At 27.6% G+C, this 27,664-nt stretch overlaps 2 protein-coding genes across 2 annotated transcripts; both read left to right on the top strand.

Annotated features, from left to right (window-relative positions):
- Positions 1-565: 565 nt before the first annotated feature.
- On the top strand, positions 566-5,781 carry LOC135925560 (endothelin-converting enzyme homolog). Its single transcript, XM_065460950.1, has 5 exons — positions 566-571; positions 1,417-1,605; positions 2,003-2,206; positions 4,368-4,749; positions 5,763-5,781. Exons 2-5 carry the CDS (start codon positions 1,434-1,436, stop codon positions 5,779-5,781), a joined length of 777 nt encoding a protein of 258 aa, XP_065317022.1. The 5' UTR covers positions 566-571; positions 1,417-1,433.
- Positions 5,782-5,816: 35 nt separating this feature from the next.
- Positions 5,817-14,465, top strand: LOC135925558 (endothelin-converting enzyme homolog). The gene is made up of 14 exons (XM_065460949.1): positions 5,817-5,852; positions 7,033-7,181; positions 7,245-7,476; positions 7,932-8,030; positions 8,493-8,570; positions 9,000-9,103; positions 9,598-9,656; positions 11,879-11,930; positions 12,196-12,263; positions 12,374-12,498; positions 12,738-12,803; positions 13,732-13,827; positions 13,891-13,967; positions 14,144-14,465. Exons 1-14 carry the CDS (start codon positions 5,817-5,819, stop codon positions 14,241-14,243), a joined length of 1,341 nt encoding a protein of 446 aa, XP_065317021.1. The 3' UTR covers positions 14,244-14,465.
- The last annotated feature ends 13,199 nt before the right edge of the window (positions 14,466-27,664 follow it).

Here is a 27,664-nt window from a genome sequence, read left to right as displayed (position 1 = left end):
AACTAAACTTAAAAGTAATGAAAAAAATATTTTTTAGCAATAACAAAAAAAAACATTTTTTTTAAAAAATATATTTTTTAAGTGGATAAAAAAAAAGAAATTTTTGGGTTAACTATTAAATACAAACAAATTTGCGGAGACGCAATATAAAAACGCCTAAAGGACAATAATATTTTTCGACAGGTTCAAAGAAAAATTCCAACTATATTCTATTCAAATTATACTTTGATAAATATTTTTCAGAAATTTAAAAAAGAAAAATATTTTTAAAAAATAATAAAAATATTTTTAAATAATTAAACTAAAATTGGTTTATTTTTTAAAATATTTTTGGCTCAATAATCATAATCGTTTGAAGATATTTTTTATAAAATCTTTTAAAACATCCAGTCCCCCCCCCCCTTTCCTCATTTATTTAAACCGAAATAAATTTATCCAAATAAATTTATAAAACTTTATAAAATAGAACTTGAGATGCCTAACCTAAATTTTCGACTAATTTTATCGATATTAATGATAGCATTCATATCACGTGCTTCGATCATTCCAGAAGATTTCACTCAGAAGAATTGTAAGTCTTTCCCCTTGAATTGAAAATAAATATTTTTTTTTTAAAAAACACGCATTTCTATTTTATGATAGGGAGAGCTAGCTATAACAGATTATATATAGTTTTTTTTTCATAGTATACAATAGACCTGCCTACATCTGCAGGGATCAGTGTGCTGAATTTTTAAAGATTAGAATTTCTAAAAAAAAAAAACTCATGCATTATACATATAAACTAACACGTTTGAATGAAAATTTAGATCTAAATAACAAATTAAGCATTGGATTTTTATTATATATTATTTTTTTTCATCTCTGCTCATTATTTCATGATTAATGCTATATGCCAAAGCTGAATCCAAACATAAATTGGTGGAACACCCAAAAAGGGAATGAAATAAAAGTTTAAATTAAAACATATGTAAAACTCGATCCGGCAAATATTCAATCCGGAAATTAAATTGATTTATCAGATGTGGAAAAAAGTAATATATAATTGAAGAATTGGTATCTTAATTAAAGGTCCTCAATGGCTGGTTTTTGGCTCTTACATCTTTTTCCGCTTCTACGCGTTGGCGCGGGCGGGCTATCTAATATATTTCAAACATCCGGCGGGTGGCGGAGAAGGGAGCTGATAAATATTTGTTAAAAAAATGGCGGTTTGGGGGCCATGTTAATTTTAAATATTATTAAAATACCATCTTTTTAATTTCAAAATATCGCAATTAACGAGTGGGCGGCTTGTTTGATTTGACTCGTCCGCTGCAGACCCCTAATCAAGATACAATAATTAGATTTAAACTGGACAAGCGATAAGGTTACTGGCTATATATGTGTATGTTTTTATGAAATTTAAAAAAAAAAAAGATTTGTCTAGTTTTAACATGAGTCAATTAACTTCCTGGATGAATCGAAGTGTGGATCCATGCACAGATTTTTACGAATTCGCCTGCGGTGGTTACATCCAAAAAACGTCAATTCCAAGCGGTTTTAATGAGTGGAATCCACTTAAAGCAATGTCAGAATCGATACTTTTAACTATAAAAGATATATTAGGTAATTATTCATTCATCAAAGGAACAACAATGGGTTGGTAAGAAGGATCAGTAATGCCAAAATTATCTCGAGAACTAGTATTTAATTACAGTTACTAGGTAAATTTTTTCAAAGTAATAAGTGTAACTTGAAAATAATATTAGTTAATTATGTATTTTGAAAAGTTACAAGTTAGAGTTATATTTTTTCTTAAAAAGTAGTTCATGATTTAGGTATAACTAAGTTACTTGTTAATATTTAATTTAAAAACACCACAGTGATAGTATAACCTTTCATAAAATATTCATTAGTTACATTAACACGAATAGATAAGTTACATGGATAAATTTTTTAAAAAAAAATGTAATAACAATTAACGAAAAAAAATTATATCTATACATCATATAAATAAATATAGAAAATCCTCATACAAAATACGAAGCAAGGGCGGAGAGATTGGCCAAGACATATTATGATTCTTGTATGGATGAGGCCAATATTATAGAAAAATTGGGTGGAAAGCCATTAACCGATCTATTAGACTTATATGGAGGTTGGGATGTGTTGAACGTGGATAACAAATCTTCCCCTTTCATAGATGAATCTTCCAGCTTAAAGAAAAGTTTTTTCTTTGAATTTGTAGTTTACATTTTATTGACGAGTGATAGAATTAAGAGTTTCAGGAAATTTCAGGCATTATTTCATTTCAACCATTCTTCTCTTTCTCTTATTTTTATTATTAATAAAATAACTCCAACCATTTTCATTTTTTTTTATGTTATTTAATCTAAAAAGTACAATTTATCAAACAAAATTAAACACATGGCAAAACTATTGTCAAAACTTTATATTTACATAATTGTCTTTATATTTTAGATTAAAATTAAAATTTTTTAAAAAAAATTGAATATATTAGAAATAATATTGAGTTTATATTATCCTCTGTAATTAATATATTCTTATTAGAACATACATAACCGTATCCAGAATTTTCCTATAGGGAGAAAATCTTATTCAGCGGGGTTTTTGGCCATACAGCCATGGCTGCTCCATCTGCTGACTGGAGATCGTTAGGTCCACCTATTCTTATATAAAAATAATTTTGGTGCTTTTTTTTATCTGAAAATTAGGCACTGTTATAAAGTCCGATTAGGGTTGATAACCAAAATGACATTATTTAAGGCCTGAAGATATTGCTCGTTGACTGGCAGAAATGCTTCAGGTATCTGTTTGCCAGATCTCGATGCTCAGGCTCACATAATATTATTTAAGCTAAACTCTTAACAGAACCCGTATTCAAAACACGAACATAAATAGGGCTATTTTAATAACACTAGTTTATCGGTAATAAATAATGCTTAATAATTTAATCTTTCAAATTCTTTTTTGTTTTGTTTTAAATGATAATATTATATGGTAATAATATACATTTTTAATTTAATTTTTTTAATAGATTGAAGTATTATTCTATAAGAAGATGTTAATTTAAACAGTACATTTATCGATAACTGAGGATTGTGTTAGGAAATATTGGATAATTTAAGAATTATATGCAAAAAGTAGGGAAGTTTATTGAAAATGTTATTGAGAATAATTCTTATTTCAGGATTAGATATAATAAAAATTAAGGACTTTAACAGTTTTAAACATTTCAAATAACTTTTCCTCAGAATGAGAGCTATTCGCAGAATTTAGCAAATTTCTAACCGAAATCCGGTTCATACACCGAATTTAAGCGGCCCTTAAAATAATAATTATTGAAATCCGGGCCGGTCTTAGAGTAGAGATAAATCAATTTATAATCCGATCCGGACCAAAAAAATTTTTTTTTAACAAATTCGGGTGGGGCAGATTGATCGCAGAGGAAACCGGGGTAAAGAGGTTAAAATGGTAATCCAATTTTAACCCGAATAATTTCTTTGAGAAGTTATATTTTCGTATAATTTCGTAGTTCATTAAAATATAAAATATATATTTGGTTTAATATATATTTTGCCAAAACAAAGCTTATTTTTATTTTAAACTCATTAATGTAAATATTCTAAATGTGCTAATTTTGACAATATCTATATATGCAACTATGCCAAGATCGTAATTCTTTTCTCAAACTAATATCAGGTTCAGTGTTAGGTTTAACCCACTCTACCCTTGGGTTTAGCGGGAAAAGAATACATTTCACATAATTTTAAGCATATTTTTCTAAAGTATTTATATAAATATAAATATATTTTTTTTTGTGTGAAAGTGAGGTATTTGAAATTTCGATTTTATGATTTGTTTTATATTTACTTTTAATTTCAATGGTAGATGGAAGATGGTGGAAGGTTGGGGTGCAAAAGACTGATTATATTACCACGGTCCTCTCACAGTTATTTTACAAAACCAAAATTATTAAAATTAGCCAAATTTTATGAATTTTTGTAGTGGGGATCTTATAAAGGATAGAAAAATTTGAAAATAATTAAAACAGGATTTTCAAGAGCGATTCCTAATTAAATATTGTTTTCTTTCTTTCTTTCTTTCTTTCTTTCTTTCTTTCTTTCTTTCTTTCTTTCTTTCTTTCTTTCTTTCTTTCTTTCTTTCTTTCTTTCTTTCTTTCTTTCTTTCTTTCTTTCTTTCTTTCTTTCTTTCTTTCTTTCTTTCTTTCTTTCTTTCTTTCTTTTTCTACCTACTTTCAATTATTCATATATTCTCTTCCGATTTCCTATTCCTTTCAAACTAAATGGAATTTGACTAAAATTTGAATTTATTTATTCTCCCCCCCCTCCCCCCTCTCCACATAGTCAGATACCCTGATGGCTTTCTCGCCAATTTCGGATTTATATTCTTTGAACTATATCCGTGTTTAGACCCCAAAAACTCTTCCAAATACATACTCTGCATCTCTCCAGGGGAACTCACCCTCCCATATCGTGATGATTACTATAGCAATGCTACCTATAACATTACACGTTACGATGCTTATTTAGAGTACATGATGAACGTTGGAAATTTGCTGGTATATAGTGCAGGGGCCCCTAAATTTTCCAAAACAGGGAGCAAAGATAGAAGATGCAATCAAAGCGATACTAATCTAACTTGCCACGCTTCGGGCAAAGAAGATTATCGGACGCAGATAAATAATGGACTCGCATTCGTTATGAAGAACGTGCTAATATTTGAGTGGTTATTAACTGACGTTTAAATTATTTCAATCAATTTTTATTTTCGAATATTCTCGTAAAATGATCAGGAATGCCTGGAATTTAAAAATGTTACCATTTTTTTTTTAAAATCTTACGCAATTTGACGAAATCCCTAATTGAATTAATCTAATATAAACCGAATTCGCAGAAGTTAGTACGAATTTTCGGTGAAAGAATACCAAAATCCCAGAATATTTTGGGCGCATTTTGCCGAAAATTCGCGCCAAAACTTACGAATTTCGCGATTAAGCAAAAAGTGACGCATATTTGATCAGTCCCAGAGTTACGAGATCAAGAAATCAGGCTCTAATTTTAAAAATTATTTTGGCATAATTTAATTTCACGAATCGCAATTTATGATTTCTTTAGTATGAAAATGTACGCCACAAATATCACGTCAAATATATTTCCCTTTTATTAAAAAAAAAGGATATATATTTCGTATTATGATTTTCCTCTTCTCTTCTCTTCTCTCTCTCTTCTCTTCTCTTCTCTTCTCTTCTTCTCTTCTCTTCTCTTCTCTTCTTCTTCTCTTCTCTTCTCTTCTTCTTCTCTTCTCTTCTTCTTCTCTTCTCTTCTCTTCTTCTTCTTCTCTTCTCTCTCTCTTCTCTTCTTCTTCTTCTTCTCTTCTTCTTCTTCTTAATATTTCATCCAGAAAAATATTACGCAAGCATGAAGATTTTGCTTCATAGAAGGAACAAAGGTTTAGACATATATTATCGAAATCTCGAGGCTAAAGCAATATTTTTCTGGCTAAAATATTGAGTTAACCGGTTTTAAAAACCGGTTCAAATCGAGCCGTTTATCAACGAGTCGTATGAGTCGGTAAAGTTTAATATATATTATTTTAATCGATTTTTAAAAGGGTAAACACCGTAATGAATCATTTAAAGGAAAAAGGGTTAGGGTTAGGGTGGAATTACATTAACATGATTAAGATTATTTTTTATATATTATCAAAAATAATTATTAATTTTATTGATACATAACCAGTATACTACATTTCCGCTAAATTTGCTTGCTCTTGACCAATCCAATTACGTCTTAATGTCGTTAAAAGAGTTGGACGAAAAGTTTGATTTCGTAAGTGTTAATAATCTAAGAGAATATATGTGACAATTTTAGCCAAAAAATGTCCCATGGCATGATATTAAAAAATATTTTTTATAAAAAAATATATAAAATAGGCAATTTAACAATATTTTTACAAAAATATTATACCTATTAGTGACTTAAAAATATCTATATAACTTCTAAATCGTGTTACAGACTTGTTCACGAAATCGACTTATTTTTATTAACTTAAAATCCCCAATTTATTTTGAATCAAATATTGCTAAAATTGGACGATAAATGGTTAGATATGTTCCCATTCTGTTGGAGTCATAGCTGAACCTGCTACTTTTTTCACTAGGTTTTTTTTTTCTAACCATAAAATTTTTTGTAATTTTTTTGTTTTAAATTATATCTTTTTCATTTTTTTTTATATATTTAATTTTAATTTATCGAAATTATATAAAGTACTAAATCAGGATATCATGTAAACTGCATATATGATAAGATATTTTGAAAAGAAAAGAAAAGAAAAATTTTGTCAAAAATAGTCATATTCTTCTGGTGGCGGCCATTTATCTTTTAAAAACAATTTTAAAATTGTAACTTAGTATTTCTAAGCTAATTTTTTTTGTTTGATTTCAAAAAAGGGTCTTTGAGAATTGTTTGTTTTAAGGTTTTTTTTGGTGATTCTAAGTTTGATTAGGGATTTATGGAAAAGGAGCAGGGGTATACTTTGCTATGCCCTTTTCCCAAATGAGCAGTTTGTTAAAACTATAATGTGAATATTTTGGGGGTTTCATTTTTTTTCCGCTATAACCCTAAATGGATCGTAATTATTATTTGATGGGGGAAAAAAATGTCTACATACACGTGAGGTCACTTGTATTTTTACCTATATCCCAGGGGGAAGCGGTACGCCCATCGGTAATGTTATTAAGAAGACCGATTAGGTGTTGATTTTAAAAGACTGCCCGATTGAGATTATAACTAAAATAAAATTATGTGAGACTAAATCTAACCTAAAGTACGCAATCCCAATGAAGGAAGGTTAGTAGGAGCTTGGCACGCTTGCCGCATCCTAATCCTTTTGTAAATTATAGAAAGCGGATAAATTGCGCGTATAAGATACGTTAGCAGGACCAGCATACACGGTTGTCGTCAAAGGGGTCTAATTAATTTATTATTCCTTATTTTTTTTATCAACAAGATGAATTGGACAAGACATATAAACCAATTTTTCGAATTTCATAACATATCCTTGCCAGCCGATCAAGTATTTTGGGTCAAATCCATCTCTTACATGGAATATATGAATAGCCTAATCAAGCTTAACATAAATGAAACCCATAAAACTAGGTATTTTTTTTAAAACAGAAGTATCTGTATCTTAATTTATTTCTTACTTATTTTTTAAAAAAGAACTTTTCACGATTACATAATGTGGCATGCTGTAGAACCCCTAATATCTCATTTGTCGAAAAAGTTCAGGGATGCACGTGACCCAGTCCTAATGGCGGACGATATAAAAGATTATGAAGACGTGGCAGTGCCCGCTTGGAAGAAATGTTTATACAAATTTCCCACGTTTATGCAATTCCCACTGAGTTCCCTCTACCTGAAATCTAATTTTAATTCCTCCGATAAATTAAAGGCAATATAGATTAAACATATATAATATATTATTGCAAAACTTTCTTTCTTTCTTTCTTTCTTTCTTTCTTTCTTTCTTTCTTTCTTTCTTTCTTTCTTTCTTTCTTTCTTTCTTTCTTTCTTTCTTTCTTTCTTTCTTTCTTTCTTTCTTTCTTTCTTTCTTTCTTTCTTTCTTTCTTTCTTTCTTTCTTTCTTTCTTTCTTTCTTTCTTTCTTTCTTTCTTTCTTTCTTTCTTTCTTTCTTTCTTTCTTTCTTTCTTTCTTTCTTTCTTTCTTTCTTTCTTTCTTTCTTTCTTTCTTTCTTTCTTTCTTTCTTTCTTTCTTTCTTTCTTTCTTTCTTTCCTTCCTTTCTTTCTTTCCTTTCTTTCTTTCTTCTATAAATAATTAATTTTTTTTTAAATTTCATTATCAAGTCAATATCATTTTTTTTTATTGGACATTTAAATTTATCTCCCAGGTGGAAGGAATGGTTGATTATTTGAAAATGGCTTATAAAGAAACTTTTCGGAATCTTGATTGGATGGATGAAATTACTAAGAATAGATCTATGGAAAAAGTTTATTTTATTTTTTTAAACATTCTCCATAACAAAACTATTCGTATTTGAATCAAATACCAAATAATTGAAATATATTATTCGTTCGAATAATTTTATATAATCTGACCAAATTATTCATAATTAATCGTTATAAATATTCGATAATTTGTTAGTGGAGTATTAAAAACTTACTTATATTCATAAAATATTTAACATTGTTCCCTTTAAGGAACATTTCATATTTTTACGTTTTAATATAAATTTTTTCCAGAGTTTGGAAAAAAACCAATTTATTTTAATTTTATAAACAAAAGGACCAAGGGAGAAGTGATAATTTGAGCAAATTTAGAACCGGAGCAAAAAAAATCATTTTAAAATTAAAGGGATGGCTCAAGACAAACCCGCCCCCCTCCCAATTTTTGATATACCTTACCTTAATTTTTTTAAAATTATTGCTAAATTTTTATAATGCTCTTATAGGTAGATGCGATAAGAGCTAAAATTGGCTATCCGGAATACATCGTAGATCCCAATGAATTGGACAAAGATTACGAAGGAGTTAAACAAAATATAAATATATATGGCATATGGAAAATATAATCAATATTGAATATATTTGAATTAAGTTTCTTAAGATTAAACTGTTCTCTTCTCTTCTCTTCTCTTCTCTTCTCTTCTCTTCTTCTTCTCTTCTCTTCTCTTCTCTTCTTCTTCTCTTCTCTTCTCTTCTCTTCTTCTTCTTCTTCTCTTCTCTTCTCTTCTCTTCTCTCTCTCTTCTCTTCTCTTCTTCTTCTTCTTCTCTTCTCTTCTTCTTCTCTTCTCTTCTCTTCTCTTCTCTTCTCTTCTCTTCTCTTCTCTTAATTTGGGTCACTTTTTAAACATCGAAATCTTTCTAAAAACTCGTAATGCCCTCTTACCTATTCAATAAGACATCACGTGATTTAAAAGGCTACAAATAATATATTATATTCTTCTTCTTTATAAAAGCTATATATGCGAGATGACACTTATTTTAAAAATTACGTCAGTCAAAGAAGTGCGAGTGACTTACAAGAAATCAAAAAACTTTTCGCGCCAGTAGATAAGAAACGGTTATTACAAATAAAAAATTAAAACCGTTTTATTCTAAGGAGAAAGAAAAGTATTTTTTTTTGACGTTTATATTTTTTCTTAATAAATTTTCCTTCATATAGTTATAGATATCTCTTAGGACCCAATCGACAGGTTTTTAAGTGTCATAGAGATCTGACTTTTTCGCCCCATACCATCACGCCCTATTTATTTTTAAAAAATATTACCCATTTTTATAAACTGTCGTAAAAATTTTAAAAAGGAAAATCTTATTGTTCTAATAAGAAGTAAGGAAGGAAGGAAGGAAGGAAGGAAGGAAGGAAGGAAGGAAGGAAGGAAGGAAGGAAGGAAGGAAGGAAGGAAGGAAGGAAGGAAGGAAGGAAGGAAGGAAGGAAGGAATGAAGGAAGGAAGGAAGGAAGGAAGGAAGGAAGGAAGGAAAGAAAGAAAGAAAGAAAGAAAGAAAGTCTTTCAAATTTATTTTAATATAAATTATAATGTTTATATATATAACAGATGGTCAGTATTACCTCACACTTTTAACGCTTTTTACTCCTTTTCCGCAAATGAAATATGTATATTTTTAAACAAAATTTATATATATATAATAAATATAATGAATTCTTTACTTATAAAATTACAAAAAAAAAATGAGGCTATCTTCTGCCATCCTCTCTCCATCAGATATCATTAAATTTTTTTTTGTATATATTAGATTCTCTTAAATAACTGAGAAAAATTCTAGATAAATCACTCAGGGTCCTGAGATATGAGCATTTCATATGTGCAAAACTTGAATTAAATTATTGAATTTTTAAAATATAATATTATTTTATTAATTTAACGTTACCTCTTTTAATTATATTAAATCGGCCCCAAAGAATATAAAGAGCATATAGGAAGTTAAAAACGCAAAGCGATTTTAGAAAGAACCTTTTCTCTAATTTTTAGGCGTTCATATATATTTAGGTTATTTCGGATTTTTCTACAGGTTTTGTCGTTTCGATAATGTAAAAAAAAGAGACAAATGGTTCAATTTTTTTGCCTCCCTTGTCTTAAATAACTTAAAATTATAATTAAAGTTGTTAGCCATTCAAATATGGCAGGATTTATTCAATATTCTACCCCAAACAGCCTTCTTAAAGATAAATATAATTCTTAGTACGATATTAGACACTTCTCTCAATGTTTCAAGATTCAAAGCCCATTACAACAGCTTGATGACCAAAATTTGACGGGTTTTTTATATATTGAAGTTATTGTTTTACACATATTTTGGCTATATCGCCGTATTTACTTCAGAAATTTATCACGCCACTTAACTTGATTATCATAACTTTGTAAAATGCCCTTCACATGCTAACACCTGCTACATCAAGCTCATTACCAGTAATATGACCCTTATAATGGGGATCCAATAAATAATCCTCAGTTGTGAGCAGACGTGTTTGGATTAGTGTTGTTAAAAGGCTTGTAAAATCAATATATCATTCAGAAAAATATTACGCAACCCTGAAGATTTAGTTCCTAGAAGGAACAAAGGTCTAGCTAGACACATATTATCGAAATCTCGAATAGGGAATATTTTTCTGGCTAAAATATTAAGTTAACAACACTAGTTTGGATCATTTTTTCTTATTCAAACATATCTTTAATTTTTTTTTACTCCTTTTAGGTGGAAAAAATGGATAAATTATGGCATGATTGAAACATGCGTTTTTCCAAATTAAACTTGTTATTTTAAGTGGGCCCAAAAAATATATATTCATCCCTTTGCACTTACAACAATGAGATAGCTAAAATTGTTAAAGAATAGTTTTAGAATTTCTAATTTTTTTTTTTCCATTTATTAATTTAATAAATTATTGGTATATAACTTCTTTTGGACGAATATCCAACTTCGTCAACAGCTGCTTTCCGAGCTTTCTAGTATATTTGTATTTGTTCCTCACATTTTATTGATGAAGCCTATCTTGTTTGGATTTGTTCATATTATAATATAAATTGGCAGGCTATTAATAATTTTCTCAAATCATGCTTTAGCAAAAATTATTATATCTATTTATATATTGAGATCGGATCAAATTAATAATGATATTTTTAATATAAAATAGCAGAGTTGTTAAAAGATACTTTTTAATTGGATCTAGATATAGATACATCGTCTAAAATAATATCTTGATACAGATATTTTAATCAAAAATCTATCTAGATACAGATAAGATACCACATTTTAATATCTAGATACAGGATCTAGATACTTGTATCTCTTTAACAACTCTGTAAAATAGTAATAAATTCGATGCCTTGATGATGCATAAAATTGAAACCTAATTAGAATTGATAAACATGCTTTAAATATATGTATATTAGTTTAATTAAATCAAATATATTTAATTCACCAATAATATTTTTTAGAGTATTTGAACGTATTTGACCAGGTCATACTATATTCAGCAGCAATTTCAATAATTAACTCCATGTTATTTAAAATGATCACGAAATATTTAGTAAATTGGAACTAAATTTATTTAATTTTCTAAATAAAATTTCTAGATATTTCCCATTTCAAAAAATCTTGCGCTTAGAATACCTCATATCTCGTTCCCTATGGTGGTTTAAATACAAAATTTCTCAGTTAAAAGATATCTGAAAAGGGTTTTGGCTGAAACTCTCGTTTATTTCTCTTGGGATTCACTATATCTTATCAAAGAAATTAATTATATTTCATTTTTTTTTCTTATTATCTTAATTTTTTTCTTTCTTTCTTTTAAACAAAATAAATAATTTGCACTAGACCTCCCCGCCGGAATTTTGAGGAAGCCATTCTACGATAAAACTTATCCAGAGTACGAAAGAATCATAATTTATTTTATTATAAATGTCAGAGCGCATGCGTAAAGACTTAACGGCAAGATGGGGGGGGGGGGGTAATGATATGCGCCGAAACGAGAATAAGTCATATTTTTTTTTGAAACAGTAGTATCTGCCGCTCAGTCTTTATTGATTTTGTTCAGAAATCGTTTTAAAGCTATTGCTTGTACTTGATACGGAATAGGCTTCATATTTGCTAATATATAAATAATTTGTGATTCTTAATTGTGTTTCGTTTAGCTCTTATCAATTTGGAACTATAGGTAGTGTTATAACCCACGAAATAGGACACGGCTTTGATGTTGAAGGTAAATATCGTATGTTTATTCTGATTTGTCCTAAAAAAAGGATCTTATAAGGAAAGATTGGAATGGAAAATTGTGGAAAAATAGATAAGATGACAATTTTTATTTTATAGGTAGGAAATATGATAAAAATGGTAATCGGAACTTGTGGTGGACAAATAAATCTATCGAAGCCTTCGTAAAAAAAGCAGTTTGTTACATATACCAATATTCCAATTATTCTATCAATGGCAATAAGGTATATTATATATCATTATCTAATCATGAAGGGAAGAAGAAAAAAATTGTTATTAGATAGCATTATAATGTCTAGTTGGTTGACAAACTAGTAAGACTAACATTAAGACACAACATTAGAAATCTTTGTCAATATTTGTAAATCTTCAGTCCTTTAATTTTTTTTATTTGAAAAGGTTATATCATTTTTTTTAAAAAAATATTGCTTTCTCTTTGTATGATTACAATATTTATCCAAAGTTGGACGGCAGACAAACGTTAAGAGAAAATATAGCAGATAATGGGGGAGTTGCTATATCTTTGAAAGTAATAAAAATTATTCAAAAATTGAATTATTGTGAATAAATGAATGAAAGAAAGAAATAAAAGAAAGAAAGAAAGAAAGAAAGAAAGAAAGAAAGAAAGAAAGAAAGAAAGAAAGAAAGAAAGAAAGAAAGAAAAATAAAAAGAGTCATGATTGAGCACAAATCTTTCTCACAAATAATCCCAGAATTAGAAAGATTTTTAATCTTATCCTTTTTTTTTTACTAGCAGATACATTTCAGAATACTTTAAAAAATCTTTGAAGATATTTTCTCAAACTATGCTTATTACTATATAAAAAAATAACAACACCACTGAATATTTGTTCTGGCTCGCCATTAATTTAAAAAATAATAGTAATGAAGTTGAGATTTAGATCACGATAATTGTTACTTTTTAGGTATATTTATTTCTAATTAAAAATTGAAAAGTAATATCCGTCCACCGCTATTGGGCTAATGAGTATCGACAACACATCATTATGCTAGGGTAACGATGGGCCTTTGATTTAAAATTACTTAGAAGCCTGTGCTGATTTTTTAAAACTGATATGATTATCAGATAATATTATTAGCATTTAGAATTTAAAATTTAGGAGTTTGCAGTATACACATTGAATGGAGTTATGGTAAGATAAAAAAAAAATTATATTGTTGTTTGGGATAGATTCATTTCTAAGAGATGTAAAAAAATTACAAAGATTCCTTACAAGACTCAGTCTAAATATTCACTTTTAAAACAATTTGGCTATCTTCATATTCCGATGCTATCTTGATCTTTGCATAACTATTATTCTATGAAAATAATGAATAGTATTTTATTAGTAAATTAAAACCCTAAAAGAGTTTTAGAAAAATAAATTGTTTGGGCATATTTTATTAAAAACCTATAATTTAAAATTAAAATACTTGTTGCATTTAAAAAATAATAGGCATTGAAGAGTTATCAGGCCAGGAAAAGGAGGGATGAATACCCTTTCAAATCCGATACAATCGAAGATCAACTATTCTTCCTTGCTTATGCTCAAGTTTATTTATATGAATGTGTTATTAAAAAATAAATATATACATTTTAAAAAATAATATATAAGAGTTATTGTTCTAAGGACACGCCCGAAGCTCTATATGAAAAAATTATATCTTATTCTCACAGCCCTGGCAAATACAGGTTTGTTTATATGTATATATTATACTAAATTTATTATTCAAAATCCACTTTTAACATTATTAGCCAACATATAGCAGCCATTTGGATTCTCTTTCATTCTTTCTTTCTTTCTTAATTCGACATGTAGATTCAATATTAAACTTTATGATTTATATTAAAATCTAATATAAAAACAGAGTAAACGGAGTTTTATCCAACTTTAAACAGTTTTCAGAGGCGTATAACTGTTCAGCTAAATCCGCCATGAATCCTCCTAACAAGTGTACCATCTGGTAGTTTAGATCGCGTCTCGGAAAAAAAATGAAAGAATATTTGAACAAAAAAAGAGTCATTTAATATTATACACAAACTATTTAAAGCCAAATTAATTCTCACATTCATATATTATATAATGTTAAATTGACTATGATAACGGTCAATACCCGATCCGGTTTATAGCGGATTTTCAAAAACCGATACTCGATGTACCAATAACAATGATTTTTTTTTGTTATTCATTTAAAATAAATGTTATGACCTTTCTCATTAAATTAATATTGGGTGTAATTTGTAAAGTCTCGGTTTTATTAAAACATCATAAATTTTTAAAAATTGATGAGATATAAATTATATTGAAATAATCATTTTAACATGTGGTTTAATTTAAGATTATAATTTATAAAATCGTTAAATAATTAAATTTCACAACTTTCTAAACTCAATGAATCTAAATAATAAGCTCTTTTAAATATAAAAATAAAAACATGTCCAAATTTCAAAAAATATACATGCAATTTTCTCAAAAATCTTTTATCAAACTATATGCCACGATGTTCTTCTTTATCTTGCCATTCACATCCGGCAAAACTGCAAAGATAGTAATGCATGGGTGCTCCAGGAAATTTTCTAGGGAGTTGCAAAAAAATTCATTGTAATTTGAAAAAATATTTTAGGCTTTTTTTTTAAGGCAAGCTTTTATTTTTAATATAGTTATATTATATAGTGTTATAGCGATATAAGTTAATTAATGAATATAAAAATCGTGATACATTGGTATAAACAGTTTCAAATATATATTGTAGAAAAAAGTATATTATCGTATATCATAAAGTCTTATCATTAGTTTGAAGTTGATGCAGAACAATTCTTTTAATTTTTTTTCCAGAATGTCTTGCTAGTGGTATTATCTAGCACGCTGCTACAGGCACCTATATGGCACATTTTATTATTGTCTCCTTCTCATTCAATCAAATACCAATTAACTATATATTGCAAACTAAATAAAGATATAATCATTGAGACACCTAACACTATAAACAATAAAGTAATGATACTAACACGTGATTAAAAATCGGCTGAATCCACTCAAATGGTGGACGTCATACTAACTGAACCCAATTCTCTGGAACAATAATTAAATCCTAATTTGAGATTTTCTTATATCGATTCCATAGCATGCAATGTAAATCTCATTGCTGAATGGGAAAATAAGTTACCAAATAGCCCCTGTTTCTAATCATATTCCTACTCATAATAGCCACCACTCCAATATCTTTGACCGTAATTTTCTCTCTTTCATTTTAACATAAACGACTTTTTACGAAGATACGGGACAAAAATAAAATTATGTTACTAGAAGAACAAAAAATTAAATTACCTCTCTATAATTTTATGATAATTAATAAAACTGTTATGTTATATTATAATCACTATTTAATGTCGCATCATTTAAAATAATTAAGGTGTTTTATTTCTAATTTTTTAAATCATTCATTTATTCCGCAAAATTACTTTGCTTTCCCCCATTTTAATGCTAATTATCAATAAAATGCAAAAACGGAATTTTTTCAATACCTGTTTTATAAGATAGAATTGGTGTGGTTGAAGTAATGTATTTAACACATTCTATAATTGTCATCGAGTCAGATTTTAATATGATAACGGTCAATATCCGATCCGGTTTGAAGCGGATTTTCAAAAACCGATACTCGATGTACCAATAATAATGATTATTTTGGGTTATTTATGTAAAATAAATATATTATAACTTTCTAATTAAATTAATATTGGTGTGTATATGTAATGTCTAGGTTGTTACAGAATATATATATCATTACAATAAATAATATATGATGACATCTTTATATATATATTTTTGTCCACAATTTCAAATATGTTTTTAAATATATCAATCTATCATTTTAATTTATGCAATAATAAAATAAAATTATAAATCCTAATTTAAACGATGATACAATACAAACTGAATTTAAGTAAGCGATAAAATATATATTAAAACTGTTACATGTTCGCTTAATTTGTTGTAATTCATTGTATAATTAAATACTTCTTAAATATTTCGCTTATTCAATTTGTTGTAATTGAATATTTAAATATGTTCATATTATCTTTTTATTCAATGAAATTAACATGTATATAAATACATCTCAAGGCGATTAAATATATATATATTGATATATATTTTCATTTTTAAACACCACTTGCTTTTTTTTGTATAACCATATTATAAAATAAAAAGACATTACATCAACGTCAATATTCTAATAAAATAATCAATAAAGACTATCATTTTTCTTCGATTGAATTTAATAAAGTGTCTTTTTTTCTGTCTAATTTTTATCCTGTGCGACCATCCTAATAACCATTCTAGATTAAATCTTCAAGCCTATAATTTCACCTTTTCTTTTTTATCAAAAACTAAAATATTTTAAATCACACCTCATGAAGCATTCAACTAAAAATATATTTAGGTATGATAACAATATCCTATCGAGATATTTTTTATGCAATAAATAACTCTCCTCCCCCCCATCCATTTCTATACTAGACTCAAAGACCTTAGAGCTTTAATTAAAAAAATAATTGAAAATATCAGTAAAAATTCTAATTTTTAATTTCAACGCCAACATTTGAGGAATAATTTTCTGAGTTCTAACTCTTTATTCTGAGCCAAAATTATATTAAATAAAATTATACATTTTGTCAATCGAATATTTTTTTTAAAAAAAATATCACAAATGCTTCCTATTATGTTCAAAATATAATAAGTTTTAATAAATAAAATGTAAAAATATTAATAGATAATATAGATGTAGCTAAATATTTTAGGGGCAAATAATAAACAAATTTATATATTTAAAACTATAATTTTTACATTTACATAATCTAAATCTCTCAAATTATTGGATACAAATAAATTGCCCATCTAACAATCGAGAAGAAAAAGCGATTCTCGTCAGCTAAAGGATTGACTATAAAGATTTGCATTATGTTAATCATAACATATGTAACATGTTACATGTTCGTAACTATATATTTTTGTTTTATATTAATATAATTTTTTCATTTTAGATGGCTTAAGGCAATGACATTATATAATACCTAGACTGACCATTCATTCATTAAAGGTTGTACATCAATGCAAATCAGCTGGGGACGCCATCTTGTTTACAAGTAATCATTATTAAAATTTTATACGAGAGCGCCTAATTTATTTCTATATCTGATGCAAACTTTATTTAAAAATTACCTGATCATCGAGGTAATAAGGAAGCAAGTTATCTATTTTAATAGTAGTTTGTAACATGGGTGTTACCAAAATGGCGGATCCAACTGATTTGCATTTCAACGACGTTTAAAAATGCATTTTAATGAATGAATGAATCGTCAGTCTAGGTATTATATATGTCATTGGTTTAAGGCGATCGATATATAATATTATAATTATATATCATATGTTGTAAATTGGATAACGTGATTATTTTATATAAATATAGTAACAGATTTTTATTTCTAATTGATATAATAAAGAAATCTTCCTTATATTTAAATTTCCGACTAATTCCTATATATGACGTCCAAAAAAACAAGCTAACATTCCCCCGCTTGATTTTCGCCTCTCGACAACATAACATTAAAAATTAATTTGCTTTTATGTAAAATTACTTTTATATTAAAAAATAATGTATATTTATGTATGATCGACAGTGACCCATATGGATGCTCAAGTTGAAACGACAGGGTTCTATTGATATTCTTTTGTAAGCATTCTTTTGGATCGCCTGTGATTAAACGTGACCTTTTCCCTATTTGTTTTGAATTATTTTGGCCCGTAATCCAAATGATCCACATCAGGTGTCTGAGACTATGGGAACAAACAAAACATTATTAAAGGTGGCTATATATTTTGCCCATTCGTGATGGAGTTGGCAGAAAAAGATCTGGCAAAACCGATCTACGCACGTATTAGTCCAAAGCGATGTAAACCTTGGTTCCAAGGGACTAGCGTCATTCCATCCGGTCTGGTTTGATTATCAAGGATGTGGCCAGAGGGTTCTAGTGAAGAAGGAATATTGGTGGATTTCATTATTCTTTTGATAATTGCATCTTTTGAAAAGCGACAGTGTAGGGGGTGGTGTCCAAGACTATCGATATGAGTATCAAACAGGACACATGATGTAGGCGTTACGAATTCGCAGCCTAATGTTGTCATTTTGTGTACTTGGGGTAATATGGAGAAAGAACGATGGAGATTTTCTTTGAACAGCTTAGAAGTGTAAGTATTCGACGTAATGCTGTATTAAAGGTACCAGTCTCTTTGTCTTTAAGAATTTGGCTAAAAGCTGTTCGGGGCAATTTTGCTCCAGGGTTCTAATGCCGCCGTATGATATAGATCTTAGTATCCAAGTCTCCATTGTGTATCGAAATTTAGCAACTGGGTATAAAAAGGCTGAAATGCTCAAGGATATTGGAGCTTTGGTGGAATGGTAGCTTGCATGCATAAGTGTGACGAGAATTTGATATTTAAAATAGATTCGAGAGTATTTTTTAAATGAACTTTAAGGTCTAATAATATTTCAGGGGATGTGAAAATTGTTGATGAAAGAAAGGCATGTAGAATCTTTGTAATAAATATTAAAAAATTTAAGTAAATAAAAAGCCTGATGAGCAGATAAATGTATTAAAACATCAATCTATTGAATTTGGCAAGGAATTCATTTCTAAAATGAAATACAGCCTTTTCCCCTTCAATGGGTGAACCTAGGTGGGTAAAGTTAGCTTTGTCAACTACAATAAAATTTTCGGGTGGGCAGTCCGATTCAATGGGGGAATAAAATTCACACTTATTCGGGTTTTATGACAGTCCTGCTGTAGGGGCTAAGCGATTTATAATTGTAGTAGTTTTTATAATTTCATTATATGGGCCCGATAGTGTGCCGTTATCGAAGTTCCAAACATTTAAATATTTTTATGATTAATTGAATGCCCTTGACAAAATAATAGAGGACCTAAAGGATCTCCTCTTTGGATGCCTTGTTTAGAGAGTGATAGAATCATTCAATTTTTTTTTAAAAAAAAGTGGATTGGTTGTAAAATGCTGAAATGTATTTTGAATAATCTGGGAAATATCACAGAAAAAGGGTATAAAATGTTCCCTTCTAATTGAATTGAAGGCATTTTGTAGATCTATTTTGAGGATGCATTGATAATGTGTATTATGGAAGATGACACGTGTCGAATGAGATGCAGCCTTACAACTTCCAGGAACATTAAATCATAGGTTGGTTAGGTTGTAGCAGGTTGGATGGATTAGATTTTATACTGGAGCAAATTATTTTAGAAATTATTCGCCGGAAGAGCGATTCTATTGCAATAGGTCTGATGTAAGCGGGTTCTAAAAATGATGGGCTAAATGGTTTTAGGTATATTACTGTAAAAAATATGATTGAGCATATTCAAAAATGTGACACTCAATATTTAACTTTTTATAATTTTCTTAATGTTTAGATATATTTTTGTTTTGATATTATCGTTACTTGAATTAAATTGTCTATCAAATAAAACATTAATAAATATCTCAGTCTATTATCAATTATATCAACAAAAAGGTAAGTACATTTATTTTAATGTTCTATATAACTTTTTAGTCATTATTATATCAAAGTACTACAAAATACCCAAACATTATATTTATTTAAAAAATTAATAATCCAATTTATTATTCATTCCACAATTATGATTTAACAATAAATATATCGTTGAGTTTAAAATTCTTAAATAAATTTGAGGCTTAGTTTGCTATATATGACTCTTATTTAGAAAAATGGTATTTATTCAATTAGCAATTTTATTTCTCAAAATCGATAATCCACAAGAGAGTATTATGAATCTTAAATTTGAATTTAATATACTTTTAATTCTAAATAATATTATGAAGACCAAAATGTGTTAGAAAGAAATTTTCCATACATAACTCCCTTCGTATACACTGGATCCTTAATATATCATTAAAGAGTAATCATGAGATGATTATATTTTATTTCAAGATCCATGATAATATAATTTGTTTAAAAAAGTTTTTATAAAGTCTGATCCCCTTCAATATTTATAATGATACGAATTATTAACGAAACAGTCAAAAATAACCTTTCTATTTTGAGAACCAGGTGAAGATAACTTGGTAAAATTTTTATATACAACTCACCCCCCTCCCCCCGTTATCTAATATTATTTCTAAAAAATATCACAAATGCTTCGTACTATGTCCAAAATATAATAAGATTTTTAATAAATAAAATGTAAAACGTTAAAGACATTATAGATGTCACTAAATATTTGAGTGTAACATAATAAAATAATTTGTAAATTTGAAATTGAATTTTATATTTACATTTACTTAATCTAAACTTCTGATATATTCATACAAATAAATGTCCATTTAAAGACCAAGATGAAAGTTATTACCTTATTTATCTATCAAAGAATATGAGAAACCCACTATATTCTTCTACTAAAGGGTTACCTATAAATAGTACTGGTTATTGGTAAAATATTTAAAAATGGAATATCAATATCACTCTTAATTGTCTTACTCTTCACTTAATTTTATAAGAGTTGTAAATTTTTTTATTTTTAAATTTTTTTTAAACGTCAATCAAAAAAATGACGCTTATCGTTGATTGGTTAGAATTTAAACGAAGCATTATCATGAATAAGAAATAATGATGAATAAAAATATTTGTACGCACTTATTATTTTTTTTTGTGAATAAATTTATCGGATTTTATGGAGGATTTTTGGAAATGAATCATTTGGATTTGATAAAATAAAATTGGGAATTAGTTGAGATAAATCCATGCACGTGACCAGTGGATTCGAACTTGGATTAATTCGGCTTTAGAAAAATATACATTTTTAAAAAATGAGCATTTCATAAGGTTAAATTTAAATCACCTTAAGTTTGACGAATTCCAATATGGCGTGGTCAAGATTATGTTGTAGTTTTGTATTTTTTGTTAATAATATGTAATGATATATATGAAATGTCAATCAAAAGTGATCTTTTGGAATTAATTTTTTTAGTGAATATTATTATTTAAAAAAAATGATCACATGTTTGAGGAAGCTTTGTCCTCAGATATAATGTATTTGTTTTAATGAAAAATAAAGTAGGTATAAGAAGATCAATCGTTTTATGCTTCAGCAGATTATATACATAAATTATTAATAATTTTTCATTTTAAGATTCAGGTTCTAAATAAGAAGTGTCATTATAAAAACAACTATCGCCTAAAAAATTGACTTAAAAGTCTAAGCTTAGCCTCAACTTAATGATAGAGAGTATCTTTTTTAGAATAAAAACTTGGCTAAGCTGATTTAGAAGTGGGCAAAGTTGAATGGTCTAACAACATTAGTATTTTGATCATTATAATGAGCATCGTAATTTTTGATAAAGATTTCATTTATATAAGGATTATGGTTATAAAAATATTTGTAAAAAACCTAAACTAATTGGATATAAGTATTATTAATATTTTTTTATTCATTTCATTGACAATTTGGATAAGGAAAATGTACCGATGTAGTGACAAAAGGTGTATTAATAATAATGTAAAGAAAGACACTGTGGTGTTGGATAATTATTATTTTAAAAAAAAGTATTGGAACTTGGAAAATAATTTAAAAATAGTTTTGAATGGAATTCAAGAATGATAAACTGGAAGTGGTTAATTTAGAGTATACAGAATTTTTGGAGAGGTCGGTGGTTATCCTCCAAGAAATAAAAGAAATTATAAGAAATAATCAATGTTATATATCAGAATATATATATAAATTGATTAATATGAATAATAATTGTGTTAAAAGACAAATATGGGACAAAAATATATTATTTTTTTCTTTCTTTCTTTCTTTCTTTCTTTTTAGCTTTTACCTTTTTCTGGTGGTAAGCTCCTCAAAATCTCTCTCCATTTTATGTTTTTCTTGCTATCTCTTTCATCTAATTAAGGTTTATTGGACGTTTCCTAGCACCCGGTTGTCCAAGCCTGTCCGTGACCGAGGTGTTTCTAAGCTCAAAAATTTATCTTATCATATGTCTTTAAACATCCGTCACGGAAGAAAAACTTGTTCCTTCTGCTTCCAAGCATACATCATAAACCCACTAGGCCATCCCGGAAAAAGAAATTGGAAATAATATTATATGTATACCATTGTGGCTATAGAGGCCACAAAGTTGAAACCTGAATGGTTTAAGAACAAAATTCATGTGGAGGTCTTCCGTTAAGAAAATACAATGGAAAATTCTAATGTAATAAAAATTTTGGGTAACTAACCCAAATAAGTTTGATGTATCGCAATCAAATTATGACTATTCCAGTTTTGTATTTTAAGTGTAAACAAAACGGGATATGTAGCCATGAATTGCGGTGAAATATCAAGTAATTTACACTGACTATACGATTGCAAATGTAATCATATTGTAGTTAAGATACCGAGAGAGATCAAAATTTTAATAAAGTATATAATAATGATAAAGTGAGATATAAGTTCTCATGAAAATAATGATTTTAAATAAGAAATTTTTATTATTAAGGTGATAAAATTAAAAATGTTAGTTATCATTATAATCCGAATAAAAAAGTAGTTTATAATAATTTTAAAATGAGAAAAATAATATATTCTAAATGAGTATTGCCATCCAAAATAAAATGGTTGTTACTAGTTTCAGATGGGAAAAATATCCATCCTGGTGATATCGTCAAGAAAACATATCAATATGCTTAAAGAGCTGCCTCTAAATTCCGAGTTGAATTTAGGCGAGAGCTTAGATTCTAAAGAAATTGATAATATTTCAGATAGAATAAATATTAATCAGCCGATTACAACATGTGAGATTTTAAATGACTGAAAGAATAAATGAACAATCTCCTTGTCCTAGGGCTAAATTAAGGATTGGCCATAGTGTACATTGATCTGTGGTTCGATACCCGAACTAGCATTTCTTATAATGTCTCATGTAAATTTTATATAAATATTGGCCGAATGGCATTATTGAAAAAAATAAAGTATGTGTGGAAAACAGTTTGATGGTTCTGAAATTAAAGTTTTAGGTAAAACTAAATGGGATCCTATTTTCAATGATACTACCACCATAAGTTTGGAATTTATGGGGTTAGTAGAAAAAAATATGTCGAAACTATTATGGGGTGGGATTGGATTACGAAGATCGGACCTCGTAATAATTATTGGAATTTATTTTTTATCATTGATAGCTAATTGGCTAATGATAATACCGAAAGAAAATTAATCACCCTTTTGACAAAGAGCTAAGTGTATGATATCTAACAAATGATAGTTATGATATTTCTCAATTCTTCTGTACTTTCGATTTGTGTAAATTTTATCACTGACTTTCCGTGAAATATAAATATCATAAAAAATTATTAAAATTGCTGAAATTGACTCTCAATCCAATTAAAGTGGTTTGTTCAATTTTAAATTTAACTTCTTTGATAAAATAAAAAATTAAGACTTTTGCTTTATAAATTGTCTTGCTAATGTGTCTTATTAAATTTTTGAATAAAGGATCTCACCATGGCTTTCTATTTTATATCTTTTATGTTCATTGCATAAGTGTTATAAGATGACAGAAATTCTGGAATGATGACTGGAATACAATTTTGTGTTTTTATTCTTATATGTTATATTAGTGTAGAGCTAATATATATTTTTAATAATATTTATTTATTAATCATGATTTAAGACCTTACTTTAATTTTGGACATGTTATATGTTTTATTTTGAGTTTTAAAGTTAATTGTTTTAAAGAGATGAAATTCGTTTATATATATATTATATATGTTCATACAAGAGTTATATGTTCCTTAAATAAAAAATAAACTTTTTCTTTATATAAATACTATTATATTTCATTTTCAATTTTTTTTTAACTTCATTCTTTGATACTATATCACAAGACCGTTATCAACCTACAGATTCTAACACCGTTATCAAATACAAATTCTAAGTGCATGTTCTCTCCTTGCATTAGTGTTGTTAAACGGCTCGTTTTGAGCCGATTTTTAAAAACGGCTAATTCAATATATTAGCCAGGAAAATATTTTCTAAGCCTCGAGATTTCGCTAATAGATGTCCAAACGTTTGTTCCTTCTATAAACAAAATCTTCAGGCTTGCGTAATACTATTCTGGACGAAATACTGAGTTAGCCGTTTTTAAAAATCGGCTTAAAACGAACCGTTTAACAACACTACCTTGACTTTACAAAATGAAAGCGAATTTTTAGTTTAAAATTTCATACAAAAGTATTAAGAACATACAAAATATTTTATCTATTCATCTCTTTTCAATATGCCATTGATTTTAAAGAAATAATATATGTTATATAGAAGAAAGAAAAAATATAGAACACCATATTATTTCAGTTTTTTAGAATATTTTAGTTCTTTTGTTTTTAATAAAAATACATTTATTAGTTTATGTTTTGTCTTAATTTATGCTTTGCGATGTCAAACCATTAAATATCCATTATTACATAATAGTGCTTTGTTGATAAAGTAAATAATATTAAGTTTATATAAATATACAATTATATTCTAACATATCTTGACAATTAATAAAAATTGATTGTTTAAAATGAATTTATATAAAATTAAATTGATTATAGAAAAAAAATTCTAAAGATTAAAGCTTCTTTTAAAGTAATCGTGAAGGATCGCGAGGGCACTTAGAAGATCTGTAAAATTTAGCATTTAAGACGTGAGCAACTCCCTTATGATTAGTGATCCACCATTAACTAGGGAATTTTGAATCCTATTTATACTAGGCAAATGGGGATGAGGTAATTTAACGAATATTATAGTTTAGTTAGCTCTAAATTATTATTAATATTTTAGAAAGGTTAGATGAATGAAATTATTGGAGATGAATTTAGATGTGATGATATTCTGAATAAAAAAACTGTTAATAGTCTACATGATTTGATAATAGTTAAATTCATATTCTTTAAAAATATTTATAATTTATTTGACCACCTAAACTATTTTTTTAGGCTAAAAAGGTCTAATGTGGACTAGATTTTGTATATTAGTGAAGAGAATAAGATTGCATGTTCCCAAGCCAATTTCTGACCCACTGATGGAGATCCATATCAAAGGACGAATTAAACTCAATCGTAACCCATAATTGTAAATGATATATATATATATACATCTCTATACATAATCTCCGTTATCTTATATTTATCATATTTTATATCATCATTAAAATATATTACAATTTTTTTTCTTTCTATGTCTCATCAGCTTAATGTATTAAGATTACATAACTATATAACCGATACCTGAAGTTTAAATTATTTTTGATTAATTGAATATGATCCTAACCTAATAATAAATTAGTTCGACAATGTCTAATTATCAAAAATACCTAATTCCAATGAGGTGACTGGTGAACCTCTTAGAATTTTTGTTGTTGCCATCTTGGTAAAATTCTATATATGTTGCTAGTAATTCTTATAAATTAGATCATTAATAAATGTATCATGTAAGTAGAGCTATGAAGCATGCCTATCCTTGAAAATGGGTCGGGGGGAGGGGTGAAGAGTAGATTAAGTCATTTTTAGAAAAGTTTTAAATATATAGAGGGCTTGTATCCTTGGTACCTTTATGGAAACTGATAATAAAATTTAAATGATACCTTTTGCCTTCTCGCTTAACAATATCTCAGCATTCCAATTTTATCATAGCAAAAATCTCCTAAGACTAATAAACATATTAGGTAATTTGCAAATTTTTTAATATTAAGAATAAATTTTTTTGATATATTCTTCAAGTTCTTTTATTTACTTTAATATATATACGGTTAATAAAAAAAAATCTAGGATAGTTTGCCTACGGATGTTCAAAGGAAACACTGAACAAGGTATTACAGGGCACCAGATGTGTGTAGTAATCCTTAATATAGTAAATACAATACTTCCTTCTATTTCACAATAAAGTTTTCTATTTTCACTAATATAATATGTCGTAGAGATAATAATAACTTTGGAATTTAGTAAGAAAAAAAATGGTAATATTAAGAATTCAAAGACTTCCGCATTGATTGCTGGGCCTTAGGGGTAGTTCTGTACGAAATGGTTGGCGAACTTTCCTTTGGCCTAGAAGCCAAAGAAAATCAGGATCAAGGTTCAATAATTTACAAATACTTTTAATGAAATTTAATTAAAAATATATTTAAACTCAATATATTATCATTGATTTAAAAATATCGAAGTTTTCTTTTTCAATTATAAAGATAGTAGGTATATTTAATCTATATTTTATTTCTTTTTAGTCAAACTCGAATTCCTAAATTCGTTTCGTACAATGCTTCATCCATCATACATGGATTTCTGACAGAAGTTTGATATAAATAATTAAATTTTATTTTAAACATTATAACAGTAAACAATCATACAATTAAGGTTATTTTCTAAATATGCTTTAAGAAATTATAAAAAAATTTTGAATTTAAAACTTTTATAAAAAAAAAATATCTAATGTTAAATTTTTAAACTTTTCTAGAGGTGCATTTTTTTGATATATTTATTCATATATTAAATGGCTTATTATTTATTTTCATTTAAGTTTTTGTAAGCAAATTTTAAAAAATTCAATTTTAAACCTACCTTAATTCATAAATATAAACATCATATTATATTTAACAGGATCCCAGGAAAAGACTCAGTCCTAATCCAATAGATATCAAATCTCATCCCTTTTTCCAAAAAATAAATTGGGAGCTGGTAAAATTATATTGTTTATCTTATTGAGTTTCATTATTTATTTATACATTTTTTTACAAATCTTTTAAGCTTGAGCTAAAAATGGTTACACCCCCTATACACCGGAGACGGGTTGCTACAACAGTAAATATAAGGGAGGGGGTTTGTAATGCTGTCAAATTTGATGAAATATGACATGGCTCATATCAAGGAATAGAGGGTATAGAAGAATGGTTAAATCCCAGACCTATGGCCCGAGTAAACCCATACTGTACAAATACTATCCTGGGATCTTTCAAATATTAGTTAAATACAAGTAATACTCTCCTATAGTTCTTGTCAAGCGATTTAGAACTAGTGTTAGAAATAGTAGAACAATACTACAAATAGAGCGAGTTTTGAAGAGTGAAAATGTAATTACTTCTCTCTTATATTTAGACGAGTTAATTTTATATTCATCTTCCGTCAAATAATATTTATAGGAATCCCTTCCTTTAGTGCTTTTACCTCTACGTTTCCCAACAGTAGGCAAAGATGTCATAGAATCTGGTGCCCAAGGATTTCTGACTTCGTAATAAGGCAACTAATTATGGTTGGCCGTAAAAACCGCCATTTAAACTATTTATGGCAATAATA

Source organism: Gordionus sp. m RMFG-2023, chromosome 2, assembly GCF_954871325.1.
Source record: "Gordionus sp. m RMFG-2023 chromosome 2, tfGorSpeb1-WG-v2, whole genome shotgun sequence".
Lineage (NCBI taxonomy): Eukaryota > Metazoa > Nematomorpha > Gordioida > Chordodea > Parachordodidae > Gordionus > Gordionus sp. m RMFG-2023.
The sequence above is the reverse complement of the archived record's forward strand: the minus strand, read 5'-3'. Positions and strand labels throughout refer to the sequence as shown.